This window comes from Anabrus simplex, chromosome 9, assembly GCF_040414725.1.
Source record: "Anabrus simplex isolate iqAnaSimp1 chromosome 9, ASM4041472v1, whole genome shotgun sequence".
Classification (NCBI taxonomy): Eukaryota; Metazoa; Arthropoda; class Insecta; order Orthoptera; family Tettigoniidae; genus Anabrus; species Anabrus simplex.
Window position 1 is genome coordinate 80,491,685 of NC_090273.1, and position 24,771 is coordinate 80,516,455.

General features: G+C 38.9%; 1 protein-coding gene across 1 annotated transcript in view; it reads left to right on the forward strand.

The window, feature by feature from the left end:
• Positions 1-24,542, forward strand: part of MED17 (mediator complex subunit 17) — a 139,405-nt gene extending 114,863 nt beyond the window's left edge. Inside the window, exon 10 of the mRNA XM_067153568.2 lies at positions 23,716-24,542. Coding sequence (XP_067009669.1) covers positions 23,716-23,926 — 211 coding nt within the window. The 3' untranslated portion in view covers positions 23,927-24,542. The remainder of the gene's footprint in view (positions 1-23,715) is intronic.
• Positions 24,543-24,771: the final 229 nt, after the last annotated feature.

Sequence of the window (24,771 nt, forward strand, 5' to 3'; positions counted from 1 at the left end):
AGCATGTGTGAAAAAGAAAAAACACAATTTGCACAGCATAGTGCTGCTGAAAAACCATGATACGTCAATGACAATCTATCAGGGAAAGAGCCACAAAAATGTTCTCGTTCTCAGCACTTTGCACCCTGATGTGAAAATAAGCCTGGTAACAAAAAGAAGCCAGGTACAGTCGATCAAATGGCTCGCAAATACTCAACCAAGGCACCGTCCATTTGCTGACCAGTTTATACGTTCTACAACTTGCTGGATTTGGCAGGAACAAATGCCTGGGTAGTGTACAAAGCACTGAATTAAAATAAAATGAAACACAGACTTCATTCTGCAGCTGGGTGAGGAGCTGGCTGAGAAATATGCAGCAACTAGGATTACAAATGCCCGCACCATTATTCCAGGTGAGATTCCTGAGAGACAGGAAAAGCAAATGCGTTGTCAGGTAAAGTCCAATTGCAAGGAAATAAATTATCTAGAGCATGCATTGGTATATTTTTTTAGTTACCAAATCCCGATCCATTCATTAATAATCACAAAAAAGAGAGGTGGGTCATAAGTGACCCAGCCGCGGTTCTAGGGGGTACACAGATCGCCACGGTTCTAGTGTTAAATGATGCAGAGATATTATCTTACTACATGTGATGATTAGTTGCTATTAACAAAAACATTCTTTGAGACCCACGATTTAACTGCAAAGCGAATTACCCACGTACGAATTACTGGGAATCCACTGTACTACTAAAAAGTAAAAGGGCTAAATGAGATTGACACGGTTACACTATATAAGTTATTGGTAACATTTTAATGACCTCGTATTTCCAAACGTAGAGGACTATATTATTTTACCTTGTACTTTTTGTCTGTGAAGGCAAAATCCAGTGATGCTAAAGTGTTGATTAGAGAGTTAGGATAGCAATTACACTGTTTTGTATCATCATCAGTTAACTGTCTCCTGTTTCCCAGGTGCAGTGTATGAGCGCTCGCCACTACAGTCGATTCAGGTACCAAAACTTGTACTTGGTTCCAATCCACTCCTCTATGTTCTAGATCTTGTTTGACTTGTTCGATCCATCTCCTTCAAGGTCTGCCTCTTTTGCTGTCTAAGGTTTTCTTCAACCATTCCTTAGGTACTGAGCAAGAATTCATTCTTATTACATGGCCATACCGTTTCAATCTTGATCTGATTATGGTATCACGTAACGATTCTTTTATTTGAATCTCTTGGCGAATCCTCTCATTGCGGATTTTTATCTCTCCTGGTTTTTTGTAACATTGTCTGGAGGAATTTCATTTCTACAGCTTGGAGTCTACTTTTATCTCTGCCTGTAATGATACAAATTTCAAGGCCATAGGTTATTATGGATAAGAAGTAAGTTTGATAAAGTGTTTGTTTGGCTAGTATTGGAATCTGGTTGTCCCAGAGAAGGCTTCTAACCTGAAGGTAAAGGACAGCTCCTCTTTGAACTCTGTGATTTTAGCATTTGATCAGTTATCTTCAGTCAGGACACTACCGAGGTATTGGAGGTGGTTAACTCCATGCAATTTCTGTTTGTCTACTGTGATATTTGCTCCTGATTTTTGTCTGTTGACTATCATAAAAATTGTTTTCTGAAGGCTGATTTTCCACGAACCTACTATGCTGGCGTAGCAGGGGGAGAGGTGATACTCCCACGTGGCGCGTCCCAGGTGGTGGATAGGGGGGTTCTAATCGGCTTGCCGGCGGACTTGAGGGAAATAAAATACCTCTCGCGGACCAAACACAAAACCCCCCGTGGGTGGGGGACGCAGAGGAAGAATCCACCCACGGTATCTCCTGCCTGTCGTAAGAGGCGACTAAAAGGGGCGACCAAGGGATGATCCAGTTAGAACCATGAGACTACTTGTAATTAATACAATCACGCTGGGAACACCATGGGTCGCATTTATTTGCGTGTAGTACCACTATGTTAGGTACGCAATAGGTTTGTGATTAGTAATAATAATGTTATTTGCTTTACGTCCCACTAACTACTCTTTTACGGTTTTCGGAGACGCTGAGGTGCCGGAATTTTGTCCCGCAGGAGTTCTTTTATGTGCCAGTAAATCTACCGACACGAGGCTGACGTATTTGAGCACATTAAAATACCACCGGACTGAGCCAGGATCGAACCTGCCAAGTTGGGGTCAGAAGGCCAGCGCCTCAACCGTCTGAGCCACTCAGCCCGGCTTTGTGATTAGTAGCAACAGTGTGTGAATCAGGAGGTGGGTCCTACAGTACCTGTGCTTCATACCCCCATATGAGCGATACCATAGGATTAGCGACACCATGGTTCTGCCTTACCTAGGCTCAGTTCCCACTATGTGAGGAATTCTACGGGATAGTAAGAGTCTCTGTGGTTAGTCCACTTACGTGAAGAACGCCATAGGTTTGCATTGCCTGTAAATAGCACCACAATGTGCGAAACACCATAGGTCTGTGTTACATGTGTGCATTACACTACCTGTGAATAGTACCATAATGTGTGGAATACCACGAGTCTACGCTACTTTTGATTAGTACTGCAACATTACACATAGCATGGTTCTAATTTCCTGGCGGCCGGGCTGAGTGGCTCAGACGGTTGAGGCGCTGGCTTTCTGACCCCAACTTGGCAGGTTCGATCCTGGCTCAGTCCGGTGGTATTTGAAGATGCTCAGATACGTCAGCCTCGTGTCAGTAGATTTACTGGCACGTAAAAGAACTTCTGCAGGACTAAATTCCGGCGCCTTGGCGTCTCCGAAAACCGTTAGAGTAGTTAGTGGGTCGTAAAGAAAATAACATTGTTGTTATTATTATTATTATTATTTCCTAGCGATAAATAACATTGAGGGGCCGATGACCTGGATTTTGGACTCATTTTGACTATAAGCATAATTGATTCAGCATCGTGCTATAGAAGCAGGCCCTTGGTCAGTAATACTATTGTTTTGTGCCAGCTTCTGTGCGTGTGAGGCGCTGTGGGTCCGATCCACTGATCGTTTTAAATTCATATCCGTCCATCCATTCATTCTTCGTCCTCGCGCTTTGAATTCTGGTCAGTGGAGGATTTTGGATTTTTTCAAGTTGTCATTTCATTTCATTTCGTACCATTAGGGGCCGATGACCTCTATGTTAGGCCCCTTTAAACAACAAACATCAATCAATCAACATCAGGGCTGATTTTAAGTCCAAATTCTTTAAAATGACAATTCTAAGCATTAATCTTTCCTTGAACTTCTTCCTCATTACCTTCCCAAATTACTGCATTATCTGCAAATGCCTTGAATGAATGCACTGTTCTTGCTGTGCTGTTTCACTCTTTTCATTATCTTATCCATCACTGTGATAAATAGAGGTGACAAAGTGCTGCCACGTTGCACTCCTTTACTTGAATCTGAGAATGCTGTAGTCGGTTCATTTTCAGTCATGGATTACCTTTTGTGCAAATCCTTTGTAGCTGAAGTGTTCTGGCTAGGCGCTTGACATTCATTTGAAGTGCCATGTTGTTTTTCAAGGAAATGTTTAATTGTTGACTGTGTAGTCTTCTTTGGCAGTTATTTTGTACCATGCAAGGTAAAAACTTGTATGTGATATATCAAAATTTGAATTATTGTTGTTTACTGAATGCTTGAGTAATGAGAGAAGTGTAATACTTACATACAATATATAATCGCTTACAAATGGAGACTTCATATGTAACAGAAACCTAATTTTACAGGAGGGAGGGAAAAAAAACTGTTCTGTGGTTCCTGATGGAAAACAAAATTGTTACAATTACCATTGTGAATTAAATTTCATAATAATCATATCGATTAGAACAAAAAATTGAGTTTATTTAAGGTTTCCGTTTTGCACTTTATAGCTATATGATTACAACCATCATAATATAAAAGGTACAGATAGACATTGTAATACACGATAGTTACGTTCAGCGGAATTGCCATGTGTACTGAATTAGCGTAAATTGAGTCATTTTATATGTAAAATATAGGGTTAGGTTTCAGTTTACTTACATATTAAGTTTAAAATGGCAGAGATTCTTAGAATTTTTACAAAACTAACCATTGTCATGTTTCTGAAATGCATTTTAATGCAAAATTTATACAATTAAAAATTTAACACTGAAACACAAAATAATAAACTAAAATCATTTCATTAAGTCCATCTTATACCCTAAATAGGCTCTGGATCATCTACATTGGAAGAATCTGATAATGCTGGAGTCAGTTCAGTTTCCATTGTGGATTATCTTTTGTGCAAATCTTTTGCAGCTGAAGTGTTGTGGCTAGGGGCTTGACATTCATTTGAAGTGCCACATTGTATTTCAAACAAATGTTTAATTGCTGACTGTGTTGTCTTCTTTGGCAGTTGATTATACAGCTCCTTGTAACATTTAAGACAATTTTCAACTTCTCTCTTCACTATTGCACTCCTTAATTCTTCAGAGTCATGCTCTTCGAAAATTGCCATTACAGCGTCTATCATTCTGAAGGCCTTGGCTGTTTTCTTCATTGTCGGCTTTCTAAGAGGCTGAACTTCCTCGGCTTCTGTTTGTTCTTTATTACTATTCTCACTCAAAATGATCAAATCTTTGTTGCTCAGATCTTCGGAGTGAGAGTTCAGGAGGTTGCACACATTCTCTTCATCGACATCAGTGAATCCAATCTGCTGTGCCATGTCTGCAATTTCTCTTATTGCACCAGTGACATTAGTGATCACTTCATCTAGCATTGACACAGCATCTGGCCACAATTTCCTCCATACACCATTCATACATTTCGGAGCAATCTCAGTCTGTGCATCTCTAATAATATCAATCGCCATCTTAATATTAAATTGTCGCCAGAAAATCTTGATTGTAAGTTTGTCATTTGAATCACATTCTTCTATGAGATAGGAAAAAGTTTTATGCAGATAGTATGCCTCGAATGTAGAAATAACTCCCTGGTCCATGGGTTGTTGGATAGATGTAGTGTTCGGTGGCAGAAATAGGATGTTCACATGTTTTGCTTTGAATCAATAATGGAAAGTGGGAGCCTCTGTGGGTCAGACGGCAGCGCATCGGCCTCTCATCGCTGGATACCCTTGTTAAAATCCCAGTCACTCCATGTGAGATTTGTGCTGGACGAAGCGGATGCGGGGCAGGTTTTTCTCCGGTTACTCACGTTTTCCCTGTCATCTTTCATTCCAGCAATATTCTCATTTCATAGCATCTATCACTCATTAATAAATCACTTGGGGAGTGGCGATCCCATCGTACTGATAGCATATATATGATTTATTCATTACATCCCTGACCTGGTCAGTGACTGGAAAACAGGTTGTAGGTTTTTTTTAATGGTTAGTGGGTGGCTGGGAACATCAGCGAGAAGGAGAATTTTGAAAGGAATTTTTTTTTCTCACAGTAGGCCTTCAATTCTGTATTCAGCTCATTAACAAAATACAGTATGTACCTGCATATTAGACCCCCTTTTTTCCCCCACTTCTATAGCCAAAAATGTAAGTGGGGGGGGGGTCCAATATGCGATAACCTCAAATTTTGTGCAGCGAACACATGGCTTCTAGGCTATAAAGAACTATAAATTGTACATGTAAACATTCTACACTATTCCTTAACAAAGTTATGAACGTATTTGAGTTATACTGGCTATTTTCATTGTAAGGCAGTTCTTCTAAATGTAAAAAGACAATAAAGGGTGAACAAGACTTTTATTCCTACATATAAAATATAGTCAGTTTTAGTTACTCATATCACGTCACTACTTTCATCTCATTAATTCCTCTGATTAGGTTGACGTCAGGAAGGGCATACGGTCGTAAATACTCTCTGCGAAGATTCGTCTCACTTCATACGCGACCTCGTAGAGAAAAGGGATAAAGTTATCTTATTATCATATTATGCAATATTGATACAAAAGAAATTGGCTGGTCATTTGTCTCTGTCAGTTGAGGAGCAGGCCTGCCACACAGTAAAGCTGAGTAAACCTAATCATGGCTATCATTTGAATTATCGTCTTGTACCACCAACTTCCCTGCTAACGACATGTCGTCATTCCAAATTACATCATCTTCACTGCCATCTTGTCAGCCACACATCGAGAACATTCGAGGTCCCATCTTTTTTGAAACTTTTAAAAATAGTTTCTTTACAGACTATAGAGTCCAAACAGTGAGATTCTATTCCCAAATTGTTTCTGGAGATGGTCTCTGATGTTCTCAATTGGTGCATGTATAGCAGAAGCCACTCCTTCCGAATAAAGCCGTGCTATAGAAGAATGCCAAACCACTAGCTGATAACTAGCATATGTTACAAGTTGTACTTCCGAGTGTAATACATAGTGACTGGAAATGTTCTCTGGATAATTGCTGCTGTTGAAAGCCAAACCCTTATTTTTAAGTATATTTCATGATAACCCGGGCGAGTTGGCCGCGCGGTTAGTGGTGTGCGGCTGTGAGCTGGCATCCGGGAGATAGAGGGTTTGAATCCCACTGTCGGTAGCCCTGAAGATGGTTTTCCATGGTTTCTCATTTTCACACCAGGCAAATGTGAAGCTGTTCCTATCTGTGTCTGTGCAACGTAAAACCACTAGCAAAATATTTCATGCTTGTTCTCCACATTTATCACATCAGGATTTAGCTAAACAGCTGTAAACGAGAAAAGAGAGACTGCATTGTTTAGGTTAGGTATGCTATCAAGTGCCAGCATACTGCCAGAAGTTTCACCGTGAGAAGATTAAATATAAATAACAGGCAAGTTTGCTGCATTTATGGATATCTACAGGTGTGGCAACAGGCAAGTTTGCTGCATTTATGGATATCTACAGGTGTGGCGGTAATGAGTTGTATTGTCATATTTTTCAAATTTCGTACAATCGTTATCTCCATTTTTTTTTTTTTTTAATTAACACTTAGTATGTTTTGTTTGGCGTTTCTGAAAGTTATTAAGTGGGGATGTAAAACCATTATTATTATTGTTATTATTAGTATTTGTGGGGTACGTTGGCGAGTAAAACAATCATTACGATTGTTTTTATCACGTTTTAAATCTTCTTTTCTCCAAAAATCGTATATTGGTCCGAGTTACAAGATATCAAACGATCACATTGTTAATGATCTTGCCTGCTATCTTAATAGCAACAACCATGAATATTTAATTAAAGTAATCTCGTTTCCTTATTCCGAGGTGGTGCAGCTCTTTTTAGACAGGCCCCCAGTGGAAGGGAGTTGCATGTACCATTTTTACCACATATCAGCCATCCTGCCATTCGTAAATCTCTGGCAATACATGCCGGAAATCAAACTCAGGCTCCCAAGAACGACAGCTAATTGTGCTAACCATTACGCTGGCGGACATTCTTAACTACAAAACACAGACATATATACATGACTGATGGGTGCCCGCAATTCGCGGGTTGGACGCGGAACTCTTCACCTCTTTGTGCGGTGTCATCAGAGCTGCAGTTGGCCTACGCTACGGAGGCAGACATTTCTTAACTACGAAACACAGATGTACCGCACGGCTTCGACAAGTTTTCAGGCTTCGGCGTGTCTTCATTGCGTGGGTCGTACGGACGAAACTATTCACAAATTTGTGTGATGTCATCAGACCTGCAGTAAGGCTTGTACCCATTTCGAAGTGGAATTGTTGTTCTTCTCTGACGAATTACGTTGGGGGTGGTGGGGAGGCTTCTATGAGAGATTTATTTCTTCATTTTCTTCGCCTCGAAAAGCCAGGGGTTTAGTCTAATACACGAGTAAATACGGTAGTAACTGAAAACAGCAGAAGTCATCCAACCGTTTTTATTCCATCTCCAAAGATCTCCCGGCCTGCTCTTGTCACAGCCTTTTCATGGCCTAGGATTTTGAGATTGGTAGATCATAATGGGTTTTAATTAGCAATCTCCTGCAGCATTTCTTCCAAAAAGAAGGTTGCTTTGTTCCTTGGCAGTTTTAAATCCTGGTACTGTTTTTTCTTGAATAAAATGCATGTGTGGCTAGGTATGCGTTTCCAAAATAAGCCGTTTCATCAAGGTTGGAAAACTGCTTCACTTTATGGCCTTTTTCTGTCTGTTTCTTTAAACCTCTTTTTAAATTCCTCTGCTCTGACTGCATCTGCCGCATCAGCCCCTCCTATCATTTTAATGTTGTGAAAGCCAAAACGATGCTTGAAGTGATCAAACCAACTTGAGCTCGCTGATAAAGGTGCTGAATCGTCTGCTATTTTCATTAACTCTGCATACAAGCTCTTGACTTTAGCTTGAATAGCAGCTCAAGAGAGGGGCATAGATTTTTTGGTTGTGATGCTCAAACCAATGGTTCAGCATTTTTTTCCATTCTTTCCATCGCTTCCGAGCGAGATTTGGTCACTCTAGTCACACTTAGTAGAAGATTGAGCAGTTTTTCGAAGCGATTCCGCATTGTCACGAATAGTCCTCACAGTGGATTCACTAAATCCGAAAGCATGCTGAATGTTCACAATACACTCACCTTTCTCATAGCAATTCAAAATTTCTTTGTTTCTAACAAGTATGACTTTTGTACACGCTTCTTGCCTTCGACAGACAGACACACACTGTTTCCTTTTACGCGGCATTTTAAATACGAAACCTATCAAGTACAACTTCTCAGTTCTACTGACTGGAACTGACAATTCTCGTCTTGACAAACATGACAGAAGATGTGCGTACCGAGCTCGATAGCTGCAGTCGCTTAAGTGCGGCCAGTATCCAGTATTCGGGAGATAGTAGGTTCGAACCCCACTGTCGGCAGCCCTGAAAATGGTTTTCCGTGGTTTTCCATTTTCACACCAGGCAAATGCTGGGGCTGTACCTTAATTAAGGCCACGGCTGCTTCCTTCCCACTCCTAGCCCTTTCCTGTCCCATCGTCGCCGTAAGACCTATCTGTGTCGGTGCGACGTAAAACAACATACATACATATATACATACATACATACATTATAGACTGTTATGCCTTTCAGCGTTCAGTCTGCAAGCCTCTGTGAATTTACTAAACGTCGCCACAATCCTCGATTTGCAACTAGTGTTGTGGCCTCATTTAGTTCTATACCTCTTATCTTTAAATCGTTAGTAACCGAGTCTAAACATCGTTGTCTTGGTCTACCTCTACTTCCCTTACCCCCCATAGCAGAGTCCATTATTCTCCTAGGTAACCTATCCTCCTCCATTTGCCTCACATGACCACACCACCGAAGCCGGTTTATGCGTACAGCTTCATCCATCGAGTTCATTCCTAAATTAGCCTTTATCTCCTTATTCCGAGTACCATCCTGCCATTGTTCCCACCTGTTTGTACCAGCAATAATTCTTGCTACTTTCATGTCTGTTACTTCTAACTTATGAATAAGATATCCTGAGTCCACCCAGCTTTCGCTCCCGTAAAGCAAAGTTGGTCTGAAAACAGACCGATGTAACGATAGTTTCGTCTGGAAGCCGACTTCCTTCTTACAGAATACTGTTGATCGCAACTGCGAGCTCACTGCATCAGCTTTACGACACCTTGATTCAATCTCACTTACTATATTACCATCCTGGGAGAATACACAACCTAAATACTTGAAATTATCGACTGTTCTAGCTTTGTATCACCAATCTGACATTCAATTCTGTTGAATTTCTTACCTACTGACATCAATTTAGTCTTCGAGGGGCTAATTTTCATACTATACTCATTGCACCTATTTTCAAGTTCCAAGACTGCAGGCTTTCGGCACAATCTGCCATTAAGACCAAGTCGTCAGCATAGGCCAGACTGCTTATTACATTTCCACTTAACTGAATCCTTCCCTGCCATTTTATACCTTTCAGCAGATGATCCATGTAAACTACGATCAGCAAAGGTGAAAGATTACAGCCTTGTCTAACCCCTGTAAGTACCCTGAACCAAGAACTCATTCTACCATCAATTCTCACTGAAGCCCAATTGTCAACATAAATACCTTTGATTTTAATAATCTACCTTTAATTCCATAGTCCCCCAGTATGGCGAACATCTTCTCCCTCGGTACCCTGTCGTATGCTTTCTCTAGATCTACGAAACATAAACACAAGTGCTTATTCCTCTCGTAGCATTTTTCAATTACCTGGCGCATACTGAAAATCTGATCCTGACAGCCTCTCTGTGGTCTGAAACCACACTGGTTTTCATCCAACTTCCTCTTAATGACTGATCGCACCCTCCCTTCCAAGATGCCAGTGAATACTTTGCCTGGTATACTAATCAATGAGATACCTCGATAGTTGTTGCAATCCTTCCTGTTCCCTTGCTTATAGATAGGTGCAATTACTGCTTTTGTCCAATCTGAAGGTACTTTACCAACACTCCGTGCTAATTTTACTACTCTATGAAGCCATTTCATCCCTGCCTTCCCACTATACTTCACCATTTCAGGTCTAATTTCATCTATTCCTGCTGCTTTATGACAGTGGAGTTTATTGACCATCCTTTTCACTTCCTCTAGCATAATTTTACCAACATCATTTTCCTCCTCCTCATGAGCTTGGCTGTTCGCAACACCACAAGGATGATTTCCTTTCACATTGAGAAGACGTTCAAAATATTCCCTCCTCCTCTCCAGTGATTCTCTGGGATCTATTATGAGTTCACCTGAATTTCTCAAAACACTGTTCATTTCCTTTTTCCCTCCCTCCCTTCCTAAGATTCTTTATTACTGTCCACAAAGGTTTCCCTGCTGCTTGTCCTAGTTCCAGGTTGTTACCAAAATCTTCCCACGACTTCTTTTTGGATTCAACAAGTATTTGTTTTGCTCTGTTTCTTTCATCTACGTACAAATCCCTGTCTGCCTTGGCCCTTGTTTTTAGCCATTTCTGATAAGCCTTCTTTTTTAGCTTACAAGCTGTTCTCACTTCATCATTCCACCAAGATGTTCGCCTTTTCCCATCTTTACACACAGTTGTTCCTAGGCATTCCCTTGCTGTTTCTACTACAGCATCCCGGTATGCCACCCATTCACTTTCTATATCCTGAACCTGCTTACTGTCTACTGTTTGAAACTTCTCACTAATAATATCCATGTACTTCTAATTTCCTCGTCGTGGAGATTTTCTACCCTTATTCGTTTGCCGACAGATTTCACTTTCTCTACCCTAGGCCTAGAGATACTTAGTTCACTACAGATCAGATAGTGGTCTGTATCATCGAAAAATCCGCGGAAAACTCTGTAACCGCGCGACTTAGAGCGCGTACATAAATAAAAATAATCATAGAAATAGTAAATAACAATAATATAGAAATAATATAATACATAATAATATGAATAATGAGGTAGAAATATGACGCAGTGGCGGAGAATTCATATAAACCAAATACAGGGAACACTTACAGGCCTAAAACTGACAACTAAGACAGGATGTGGAAGCTGCGGGAAGCCCTTATCGAGGTACATGGAACGTATGACGTTATGGGGGAGAAAAAATTTACAAGAAACATCCTCTAGCTCAACTATATTAAAAATGACAAGAAAGTTTTACAAAATAAAGTTCCACGACACGGAAACAAGACATACCTAGGTAACTTAACATAAAACTTGTTTTAACAATGAAGGTGATGCTACATTAAAGGTATAGTTTAAAACGAAAGTATTTAATGGATGAAAGAATAGAAACTACGGCAATTGGAACCTAGGGTAAACTCGGACACATCAAATTAAACTTTAAAATGACATTAAGCGAAGAAATAATGAAACACAAAAGGAATTAAACTAAATGAAACGAAACCAGAAAACATTGCAAAAACACTGAAATAACACATACCTCGGAAAGGCAGGAGATCCCGAGGGTAGCCCTCGAGCGCGAACGCTCGCTAGCGCTAGGGCGGTCGGATGGAAAAGACGCCGAGCTCACGCATCATTTTTCCCAAGCCGGCAAGAAGACCGGAAATGGCCCGATTACAATCAACCAATAAGATCAAACTTACCCTAGATTCCTGGACCTTTTGCCAATAGGAAATCTCGTTACCATATATGGTAATTTTAACATCGTTAGCAATTACACAAGTTCTGGAACATTACGATTACAACACCAAAATTTCATCATAGGAAACCACACGTGTGGTACAGGTACAGGATGCTCCAAAATAAATCACCTTACAAATTTTACATCAGATTACATAAAAACTACATTTAAAAAAATCACTTCAAAACACTTTTGCATGTTGAAATGTTCATACAGTTCAATGTTTCTTGATGTTTCCATAATTTAAAAAAAAATTTACAAACATATTTCAGTTACACAAAATTCCAGTAGAGTTCAGAGTTGCAAAAAAAATTAAATCCTTCAGACAAATAAAAAAAATTAAAATTTACATTTCCAAACACACAGTAGTTTCAGTTCTCCATCCCACCAACCGGTGACATTCTCCTCCGCCCAAAGTCGAGCTCTGCTCGACAAAAAAAATTTACCAAAAATAACAAAATCTAAATGAACTTAAAATGGGAGGCTTAATGGAGATCAGAATATTTTCACAACACCACAAATTGCACCACACCACAATTTCTTATCATCGTTCTCTTCAGGAACGTCCATACAGGCAAAAACCAGTAGAGCGTTGGTATCGCTGTCAAACGAAGTCGTTGACCGCGGCCGTTGCCAACGTCTCCATCCTAATTGCAGTCCAACCATTGCTCACATACAGCCTCAGCACAGCCCACCCAACTTAGTGAACAGGTCCAAAACTGGCGAAGGCAGATGGCACAGCACAGACTACTGTCACCATTAAACAGCTTTCCATTCCACCATCAGACATTAGTGGCCAATAGGTGCGTTGCAGACTCCAAATAGATATCCCAGGTTGAAATGTCAGTGGCATCGCAGTAACTGGAACATAAACATACGCAGCAGAAATTTGGAACTGAAGAACTTAGGCCACTGGCCTGAACTATTGATGACTTTAAGAGGAGCCTTGAGTTTCGAGGGTGGGTTTTTTGTGTTTTTTCATTAACAATTACAAGCCTCCTTAGGGAGATTCCCTCTCATGTTTCTGGGAAACCCCAGCCCTCCTGGCAAGTGCTATTTCAGAATTTCAAAATTTAGGAAACTTAAAAAACTAAAAGAAAATTTGCCAGAGTTTACCCTAGTGCCAAAACATTATAAAATCCCTAACTAATCATCAATAAACTTCTAAACTTACCCCAACAGACATTACATTAAATTATATCTAATATGATTACACATAACCCTTCCCATTACAACTAAAGTAACTTAACTATATTAACTACAAAACCCGAAAAATAGTGCGCGCCAATTAATTAAAATTTGCTTACAACTAATTCCTTATAACTACCAAATTAAGTTACCGTGTGCGTTCTTAATCACCCAACATTAAGGAACAGAACGAGGCAAATAAAAGGAAGAATTTAGAATGTTACAAGGGAACTCAAAACCGAGAAACAAATACTAAATTACGTTGGCTTGCAACCACCTTCAATGAATTGAGGATAGTAAGTCACTATTTATTTACCATGTCATGTACTCATGAAATTTTTACATAGATAAACTCACATTACGTATTACGTGTCACACCAGTCAAATGAAGGCGCAAAAAAGCCAGGAATATCAAATCAAAATCATATTACTTTAACAACAGGAACTCAAAAATGAAAAAACAAAGTCGATGCAAGAGTGCACATGCAGACATCCAACTCACTGATATAAGAAATAAAAAAGGTACAAGTACAACCTTCATACCAGAGATTACCAGATAACCGCACGACACACAAGACTACCAAGCTTATCTGTCCTTCGACATACACACAGACATCAAACCACCAAAACAAGTGCGACGATCCCTGAATCAGCATAACCAACGAATGGTAAAATGCATGGACGACCTCACAAACACAGTACACACACACACACACACACACACACACACACACACACACAAAACACCTGTGCGATGACACATCAAGAAGTACCCACAAAATAAAAGGACAGAACATCAGAACATGACCTCAAGTACCCTTGAACTTATCACACGACAATGAGACTCTTAGGGCCAATATTGTACTCCTAGAAGAGGAACTGCCTCTCAGCACCTTAACCCTAACTCTCAGTACACACACACATATACCTACCAAAAGCACAATTATATACAACAATCGTAGGACAGATACAGCACAGCTACAAATTTAGAACCGTACTCAGTTTACAGAATCCCATACTTCTACAAACTGAGTACATAAATTTGGAAGACACGAACCCGTAATGCAAGACATTCTTACTATCGATAAACTCGAACAAGACAAAACAAGCAGAAAATTAACTAAAAGGCTTAGCTAAATCACGATACCTTCAAAATTTTGCTAGTGACAAATTTAAAATAACAGAAATAAAATCTCGACAACCTGCAGACCTACTAAGAATTAACTAATTTATAGCTCAGCGTAAGGACACCAAAATGAACATTTGCAGAAAATCTTCCTAGTATTCATTCTACAATAACAAGGGACATCATTTTCCATCTAGGCACCTAATACCAAAAAAAAGATTACGAGGAATCTCATACCAGATACACTAGATTTCCAACATCTCACGAGCACAAGTGCAGATCCGTAACCCGTCAAATTTGCCCAAAATGAGCCTCAGCATTACCTGGTCTAAAAATATGGTGAACACGTGTCACCCTATGAGCCTATCCAAGTCCTCATAGAACCCTCCCTAGCAAATATAGGAATACACGGGTAAATAAATATACGTGACAAGGAAACCGACACTTACACAATGGAAAAGCACAAGACAAACTAGGAAACTTTCGTAATTTAGCAGCTAATTGGGAAACAGTCACCAAAATAGTCCCATACCTACTTGGAAACGAACCCAGATCCAGCAAAAGACCAAAAACAACACATGACCGGAAATTTAAGTACATACAGAGCTACAACATGACGTAAAAATTACCTTTAAAAGATCACACACGTGGAATACTGCCAAATATAACATACCAGGCGACAAGAAACAAAATTTTGAAAATAATTTGCCGAAACACGAGATTTACAAACAGGAAAACACTCGAAGAAATAGACGAAAATTCACAACATAACCTTAAAATTGTTGCCGAAAATTTACCAAAAGAGAAATTACAGAAAAACTAAGGAAACTCCGTACTAAAATTCAATCAGAACACAATGATCACTCTGACAATTCACACCACAATTTACGTATCTGGAAGAAGAAAAAGATGATGATTACGACACGAGAAACTTTTATAAGATTGAATTGAGCGCTCATAATCTCGGAAGTTAGTCAAGCAATCATCTGTTTTCAACACAATACGCAACTCAGCTGTTTGGGAGATAACTTAAGTACAGCACTTAAGCATAATTTAATGACATAGCCTAAAGCCACAAGTAATCCCGCGGGTGTTACGATGAAAACACACGAATCGAAAAAAAAAACTTGACATAATCAAACATATTGAAATTTATCAAAGAAGACTTTCGGAAAGCGAACACAGCACACGAAATGTGAAGATATCACTTTACTACAAAACACGTGGTCAAGCAAAATCTTGCCACACAGGAAAATTTATTGAAATTAACGAAACCAAAAACTTGTTACAAATAGTGACGCACTATTTCCTCCAACCGTTAATTACAAGAGAAACACAGTACCGTAACACAAGACTGCACATCGCGGAACGAAAACACGTGGTGAGATGAACTCGCGCAAGAATCACGAAAACAAAAGCGGGAATTAAGAACACACACGGAACACATACAACCTATATTCAAACTTAAAAAATTTAAAATTAATTTTAGAAAAGTTAGCCGAGGATGATCATTGTAAGCCTTCGCTCCTTTCCGTAACACACGCTCTGATATCAAATGTAACCGCGCGACTTAGAGCGCGTACATAAATAAAAATAATCATAGAAATAGTAAATAACAATAATATAGAAATATAATACATAATAATATGAATAATGAGGTAGAAATATGACGCAGTGGCGGAGAATTCATATAAACCAAATACAGGGAACACTTACAGGAATAGAAACTACGGCAATTGGAACTTAGGGTAAACTCGGACACATCAAATTAAACTTTAAAATGACATTAAGCGAAGAAATAATGAAACACAAAAGGAATTAAACTAAATGTTGAAATGTTCATACAGTTCAATGTTTCTTGATGTTTCCATAATTTAAAAAAAATTTACAAACATATTTCAGTTACACAAAATTCCAGTAGAGTTCAGAGTTGCAAAAAAAATTAAATCCTTCAGACAAATAAAAAAAATTAAAATTTACATTTCCAAACACACAGTAGTTTCAGTTCTCCGTCCCACCAACCGGTGACAAACTCGTACATTCCTAACAGATTTCCTGAATTCAAAGTCTGTTAAGATATAGTCTATTATGGATCTGGTACCCCTGGCCTCCCATGTGTAGCGGTGAATAGCCTATGCTTGAAGAATGTATTCGTAACAGCTAAGCCTATACTAGCACAGACGTCCAGCAAACGCTTCCCATTCCCATTAGCTTCCATATCTTCCCCACATTTACCAATCACCTTTTCGTATCCTTCAATTCTATTCCCAACTCTCTCATTGAAATCGCCCATTAGCACTGTTCTATCCTTGCTGTTGACCCTGACCACGATGTCACTCAATGCTTCATAAAACTTGTCCACTTCATCCTCATCTGCACCCTCACATGGTGAATACACGGACACAATTCTAGTCCTAATTCCTGCAACTGACAAATCTACCCACATCATTCGCTCATTTATGTGCCTAACAGAAACTACTTGCTTAAAGTGTTGATTATGGAAAATGAGCTGTCTGTGAAAAAGTTTTTTGTTTTTTCAGTATATACTTTTTTATCCATGATAACTGTTGCATTGCCTTTGTCAGCTTTGGTTACGATGAGTTCATTGTCTTTAATTTTCTTCTTGAGGGCGTATATGCGCTTTTGTTCAGCAATTTTTTCGCCAAGATTCAGTGCACCCACAGTCCCACAAACGAGCCACATACAACAGCCTAGTTCACCGAGCCTTCAGCATACCTATGTCCAATAAAGATCTAAAAAACGAACTCAACACAATCCGCGGAATCGCAAAATTCAACGGCTTCAGCAATCATTTTATAGAAAAGATAATCAATGAACACAAACATCGCCCAAAAACTACCCTCAAAAAAGAAATAACCAAACCTCTAACATTTTCCACCTTCACGTTCAACAATGACATCTACAAGTTAACCAACATCTTTAAGAAACAAGGCGTTAAAATAGCCTTCAAAACCAACAATAAGAACATGAACGTTTTATACAATACTTCACACATCAACAAGACCAGCAGTTTTTTAAAATCAGGAGTTTATAGGATCAAATGTACCACCTGTAAAAAAACCTACATCGGGCAAACCGGGAGAAACTTCATTATCAGATACCACGAGCACACTAACGCAATAAAATACAACAGGTTTTCAGCCATCGGCCAACACGTGCAAGATTATAACCATAATTTCACCAATATTGAACAAGACATGGACATCCTCGTATTAGCAAACAAGGGCCCTTTGCTCAACATAATGGAAAATTACTACATACACCTAGACCAATACTTTAATGCCAGTCACAATCTCAATGAAATCTCAGAGAAACCCAACATACTCTTCGATCTATTTATCACTTTCCTCAGAAACAATAATGCAGCCATCCTAAACTCAATCCTAAATTTAATCAAAGGTACTTTCCCAAGACAATTACACTTTCTCCCGCACCCTTCAGCCCCACCTTAAGCCCTCTTCCTAAGCCATATATAATTTTATATATGTCATTTCAATACAAGAACTTACTGATTTCCATGATTATAATTTTTACAACACCCCATTTATACTTTATTCTTTGTTAAAAACCTCTTAGTATGTATATTCCTTGTATTATTAACTATTACCATAATAACATCTCATTTCACTTGTTATTCTTTAAAATAACATTTTCTTAGGATTTCGGCAAAAGTGATCTTTGCTCCAATACGGCTGATGATGACCCCTAGATGGGTCGAAACTAGTACCGTGTAATTTATAATTTTGTGAATATATTTTAGTATTGAAAAGGTGGAAACGTTTACGTTGTTATTATTATTACTTATATATTAGATATAGAATGTTCACTTCTTTTAGCATTTTTATTGTGTACACGATTTTGTAAATTCAATATGTACTATATGTCAGAAGAGAGTGAAATTCATTTATTTCTGCTTTCCCCATTTGGAGGCTGCCAAAAAGACTAAGCTTACATGAAATCTGGATTTATAATACTAGACCTATTTATGACATAGCCCTACTACACTTATTCATACAGAGAAAAACTTGTTAATCATCATCTGTTTTGTATGCAAACCTGAACAACAGATAATATTTTCTATACAGTTTCACAATGAATTTACACTCATTGGCATATCATCAGTAACACTGATAAAATGCTGCATTACTGGCATCGTTGCAAGGACATTTTGCTGTATGGGAACCGGTTCAACTGAGTAGCCTTCTTCATTCTCTTTGTCCTCAGTGGCATGATTTTCTTGATTCCATCTTGTTAAAGAATCTCTGAAGTAATTTTAACACTAATTTTTATCACACAGATACTTTAATACACTAAGGATGTCATGAAAGGGACAAGTAAAATTTTCCAGTGCTATGGAATTGGAATGTCAGTGTGAAAGAGAAGGGGTAACAACTGAGAGGTCACGGTTTTGTTCTGTACAAAGGTATAGGCTGAAAGAGAGCAGGTAATGAGGCCAATACTTTGCCAAACCAGCAAGTAAAGGGTGGAATATTTCACAGATTAATGATCTTAATTAGAAAAAGTAACAGGCATTAATGAAAATAAATTGAAAATATTCTTAAAATGAAGCATAATAGGCAGGAGCACAATATATGAGGTAAGTTTTGTGACGGTTGCATTAAAGGAGTCTATAGCAGTCTTCAGAAACTACACCTATAGACATCTTGCAGCTACCCTATTTCATTAATATAAATAATAATAATAATAATAATAATAATAATTTTTTTTTTTTTTTTTTTTTTTTTACGAGGGAAGTGTGGGAAATCTTTCATTAGACACTTGTGAGGGTCCGCACTTCACAAGCGTGTGAGATTCCTACTCACTAAAACCCACACACCCTTTTCCCACGACGTATATCTCCGCCCCGGAACCGCTCTCGCATTACTTCAGGGCGGTGTCGTGCTAATTTGTTAGGTTTCTTCTTCCTTATTTCTCCTTACTGCTGTTCATGAGCATTCATATCTCTCTTTTTCTGACGCAGGATGCCTTCTACATATACTGCTATCTGATCCCAAGATTCTTGGTTTCGTAGCATCGCCTGCACAATAGTTTCTGGCGTCAACTCTCCTTGCTCAGTATATAAACATCTTCTCTGAGTTGACCAATGATAACAAACGAAAAATGTATGAAATACATCGTCTATATCATTGCAATAAATACACGCCGAGTCGTTCGCTCTACCTACTCTATGTAGAAATTTACGGAAGTATCCGTGACCCGTCAATAGTTGCGTAATGTAAAAGTTAACCTCGCCATGAACTCGGGCAACCCAATCAGCTAGGCGTGGTATCAGCCGCTTAGTCCATTTTCCTCGAGGATCTTCCTCCCATCTTTGCTGCCACCGCTCCATTCGTTGCCTATAAGCTAGCTCCTTAGCGCGCTTCTTTCCGAGCTCTCCGTGAGTTCGCCAGACTTCCTGTCTCTCTAAGGCAAGTAAATCAATTGGTGCTACCGCTGCTATCGTAAGGACCGCAGGTTCGGATACTGTGCGATACGCGCTTGTAATACGCAAAGCTGATCTCCGCTGTACCGCAGCTATCCTTCGCCGGTATTTTTCAAACTTCAGAGATTCAGCCCAGACTTCGGCACCATATAGAAGTGTCGAGTGAACTATCGACATCAGAAGTCGTCGTTTGCTAGACTTCGGACCTTTAACGTTGCTCATTAATCTACTCAGCGCATCCGTTGTTTTCACCGCCTTATCTGTCACCCGTTTGATATGATCCCAAAAAGTAAGTTTGGTATCAAGTGTCACTCCGAGATACTTTATTGACGTCAGAAAAGTTGGATGGCGCAGCCACGCGGAAGAATGTTGAAGCTGCAACATAGTGACTGGTGAGCTTTATGTGTACATGGCGAAGCATTGACGTCGTGATGGAAATAGAAAGAAAATTGTCAAATTTGAGGAGGTACTGCTCTGTATACGGTTGCAAATCGTATAAAACGGATGCGAAATCTCTTCACTACTTTCCTGTACAAAAAGTTCAGAGAGAAAGATGGTCTTCCGCGCTGTGAATTGGAAACGCGTTACGCGATACATGACAGTGTGCAGTCTGCATTCTCGTGAAGACGACTTCTTTCCACAGCGTAGGTACCGGTACTGTTTATTGTACTCATTGATAGTTATTGTCTCTAATTTGTATTCACAAAGATTTAGCCACATCAAAAATACTGATAAAGTTGTAGCCTAATACTTCTGTGCCGCACATAGAATGTAATCCGTTCTTTGTAAACTTCTTCATATGTGTAACAGCAGACAGTAAATTAACTATCTACGTGTGAGTAATATCTTTAACTGGTAGTAATTAAACACTGCATTTAAATTGTCTATAAAATACTTCTTTCAATGAAAGAAAATACGTAGTATTTTGCCATCATAAATTAGCTTTTTTTTGGCTATTTGTTTTACGTCACACCGACACAGATAGGTCCTATAGCGACGATGGGACAGGAAAGGTCTAGGAATGGGAAGGAAGCGGCCGTCGCCTTAATTAAGGTACAGCCCCATCATTTGGGAAACCACGGAAAACCATCTTCAGGGCTGCCGACAGTGGGGTTCGAACCCACTATCTCCCGGATGCGAGCTCACAGCTGCACGCTCCTAACCGCACGGCCAACTCGCCCGATTATCATAAATTAGAAGCCATAACCTAATTATTTGGTAGAATTGGACAAACCAAGTATTCTTCAACCCCAAACAGCTGTGACTGTAGAGGTTATAGTATTCTTTAATTATAATTTTTAAACTTTGCTCTGCATATTCTGTAGGTAGTTATAATTTTTATACTTATTATTGTCGGTTCTAAGTTCTAACTTTTGTGCTGATGGTAAAAATGGAAGAATATTAAGATTAGGATGTGGGCTGTTCCAACACAAGCCTGTATAAAGCCTATTATTTATATGCTTTACAACATTTACTTAGTAGAATTATTATTTTATTTCTTCCCCAAGATTACAGTTTACAAGACAGGTAACTCCCCGTCACCTGGCTAAGGCTTTGGCATGGACCAAATCAACCAGAAATTACTCCATAACCTCTAATAGTGGAAAATTACAGTAGCTTAACTGTTAAGGTGCATTAGCGTGTCAACGGTAACATTTCTCTGACAAACCCGCTTTACATGTACAGTTGCACTTCACATTTTCACTCCCTTTGTTCAAGACAACATTAACTTTGTGGGGTTTTGAATCGATGTGGGATGATTGTAAACACAACGCTACAACAGTTTCATCTTCTGTTTCAAACTTTTTACCTACACATATCAAGTAATTACGCTTGAATATTTCTTCCCCTTCCACTAATGGACGCGTGAAATCTCCGACAACTCTCAACAGTTGCGCACATGACACCAAAGACATTTTGAACACTTAATAAATCCTACAGACGTACACCCGATCACTGTCGTGTTTATTTCCCGTCACTATCTCGCCGCCATATTGGAAACAGCTGACCGTAGGCTCCTCCCCCGTTTCGGACGTCAATACTTCTGGATGTTTCAATTTCTGTATAATAATAATAATAATAATAATAATAATAATAATAATAATAATAATAATAATAATGATGCAAGCGAAACATTATTCAAAACAACAAACACAGTTGCAATAGAGTACTCAAGTTAGAAAGGTGAATAGTGAGGACCTGTTTAAATAAAAATGATCAAGTAAACGGAGTCTGGAGACTAGCTTCCAATGAGACAGTTTATAAAGAAATAGAGCCTGTGACTAGCTCAATGAAAAATAAACTAATATCATTCTTAGGCCATCTAATATGGTCATCAGAAAACAGAATCAGTAGAAAAATAATAGAAAAATTATGAAAGAGTAAAAGTAAGAATATTAGATGGATCACAGAATTTAAAGTTGTGAGAGAGTTGCATATTACAGTAGAAGATTTAAAATACAAAACCAATACACTCAAAATATTGAAAAATAAACACACTAGACTACAGACAAAAATCAGCAAGCAAAATATAGGAAGAGTGATTCCAGAAGCAGAAAGAAAATTACGTTCAGAAAGGATGAAACAGTATTGGGTTGACAAAAAGAAGAAAAACCTCCATAAACCTGACTAAGTAGTCCTCTGTTGGCTAAAAAGTTAAAATAAAATAAATAAATCTATTGGTTATGGTATTCTTTGTCCTTGTAGCATCCTGAATTTTTTTTTTTTTTTTTTTCAATTTTGCTTTACGTTGCTTATAGCAATGATGGGTTGGAAGGAAGCAGCTGTGGCCTTAATTAAGGTACATCTCCAGCATTTGCCTGGTGTGAAAGTGGGGAAACCACGGAAAACCATCTTCAGGGCTGCCGACAGTAGGGTTCAAACCCACAATCTCCCGAATGCAAGCTCGCAGCTGCGTGCCCCTAACTGCACTGGCCAACTCACTCGGTGCAAATGTTGGAGGAAGATATATAATATACCTCTATGACATGTCCAGGGACTTGATGAAAAAAATGTGTCTTGTGTGGGATAGTGTGTTAAGACTCTAGCTTCCATGCCTGTAAATTCTTCGGAGTTTTGTTCTTCCAAAATTGTCTGAGCCCGTAATTTCTCCGGGCTGAAGAATAGGATTTAATTTATAGTCCCTACCTGCAATTTTGACGAGCTTGGTTATAGCCACATGTGTGTGGGAATATGTAGTTACAAGTTTTGTTGTTAGATGGCACTTGATAGCAGTGTTTCATTTTATTTTTCAAGAGTTAAAAATGCCTTGTAGAGTGTAATGTATCATCTACTCTTATATTTGTAGGCATGAAAAATGCTAGGAGATGACTAAATAAATGAAATAAGTTAATGCAGAAGGCAATATAAACAACTCTCATGATGAAATAGATGAATTGGGAGGTTACTCCTCATGTGTTCGAAGGTTATGTATCATAAATAATTCTGAGTAGGCCTAAATTGCAGCAGTTTGAATATAAATTTTCAGGGATTAGTTCTAGGGTTTGTAATGAAAATGTCGGTAAGAGATATGATTTAGCACACCACAAAACAATATGATAGCTTATGAATTAAGCAGTAGGTAGCAAAAATTAGTTTATATGTAGCTTATATCACTTCAATAATCTGTATTTAACTTTAATAGAGAAACAAATAGGTTGAAATTATTGTTTAATCCATTGAGTAGGTAAAAATAAAAGCAGGAATTTTTTGAAAATCACTAAAATTGCTTAGACTCTGAGTACAAGTACAAAATATGGGCTTGGACCTGAGTGTGTTAAGCAGGAGCATGTCATCAGAATTTCACCGTATTGGTATTGTAAGTACTGTCTAGCTGTAAGAATTTTTAACTGTACTAAACTTGGCACATACACAAACTATTGTTAAGGAATACTTTCTATGAAAAAATACAGGTTATTATCATGAAATCTGTGATCTTATATTTTCTTGCTCTGTAAGATTGATTGCAGTTCGATGCGAGCCCCACACTGGTGTTCAAGTAGCCATCGCCCAGTCTCCACGCAAGGACTTCTTCCCTGGCCAGTTGGTGAAGGAACGAAAATGGGAGAACCTGGGTGGTAGTTTTAAAGAGGTACGCTGGGACAAGATGGAGGGTAAGAATTTTCTTAACAAGATGGAGCTACTGATGGCTAGCTTGACAAGTTCTTAGCTTGCCTAAGTTATTTGTGTATTTCACAGAGATTCCAAATTTATGAGGAGGATGGTCTTCACACTCATTGAGAGATCTCTTTGATAATGTTCAGTCTTGATGGTGGGAATGTGGGACAAGAAGAAAGTTGGATAAACACAGGTAGGGGAAGAGATAAAAAGAAAAAGATAATAGAGACAGTAAAAGACTAGATGTCCCCTTTAACAGTATTGTTAAATTCTGCTCTCTTGATGAAGCTGGGAAGTGGAAACAAGCTTGTCAGGGTCTGAGAAGAAATGTATTTAAGAATTGGGATTGATGGGGAGGGAGAGCCTGTCATCTTCAAGATGGAGACTCTCCTTGTCCTTTGTGTTTTCATGTTTGTCCTACTCTCCTTTTCTGTTGCTCTCTCTTCCAGCATGACCTGTCATTGTGTTTATCCTATTATATGTTCCTCTTCATATTTCAGTTGACATATTTCTAGTGTTTGTGGTTGACACCATTCAGCAGAATTCACAATAATATACGATGTCTGCATGTAAAAGATCGTGGACACATTCGGTGTTTACCTGACAAAACTCAGCCAAAAACTGCCTAGAATAAAAAGGAACATCAAAATTGAGAAACTTTAACAGCATCTCTACCATACTGTTTTGAATATTAATGATGAGGTTGGGTTTATCGTTTCTGTTAGATTCCCTCTGTGGATCAGTGGTTGAATGTTGGCCTCCATATTCCAAGACCAGGCATTGAAGACAAGCAAAGTTAGGTTTTTTATGGTTGGGAGAATGTCCATTTGGCATTCCATGTTGCACTATAACAAAGCAAAGCCATCTCTGTACAGGCCATGAAGGCCCTTGGAGGGG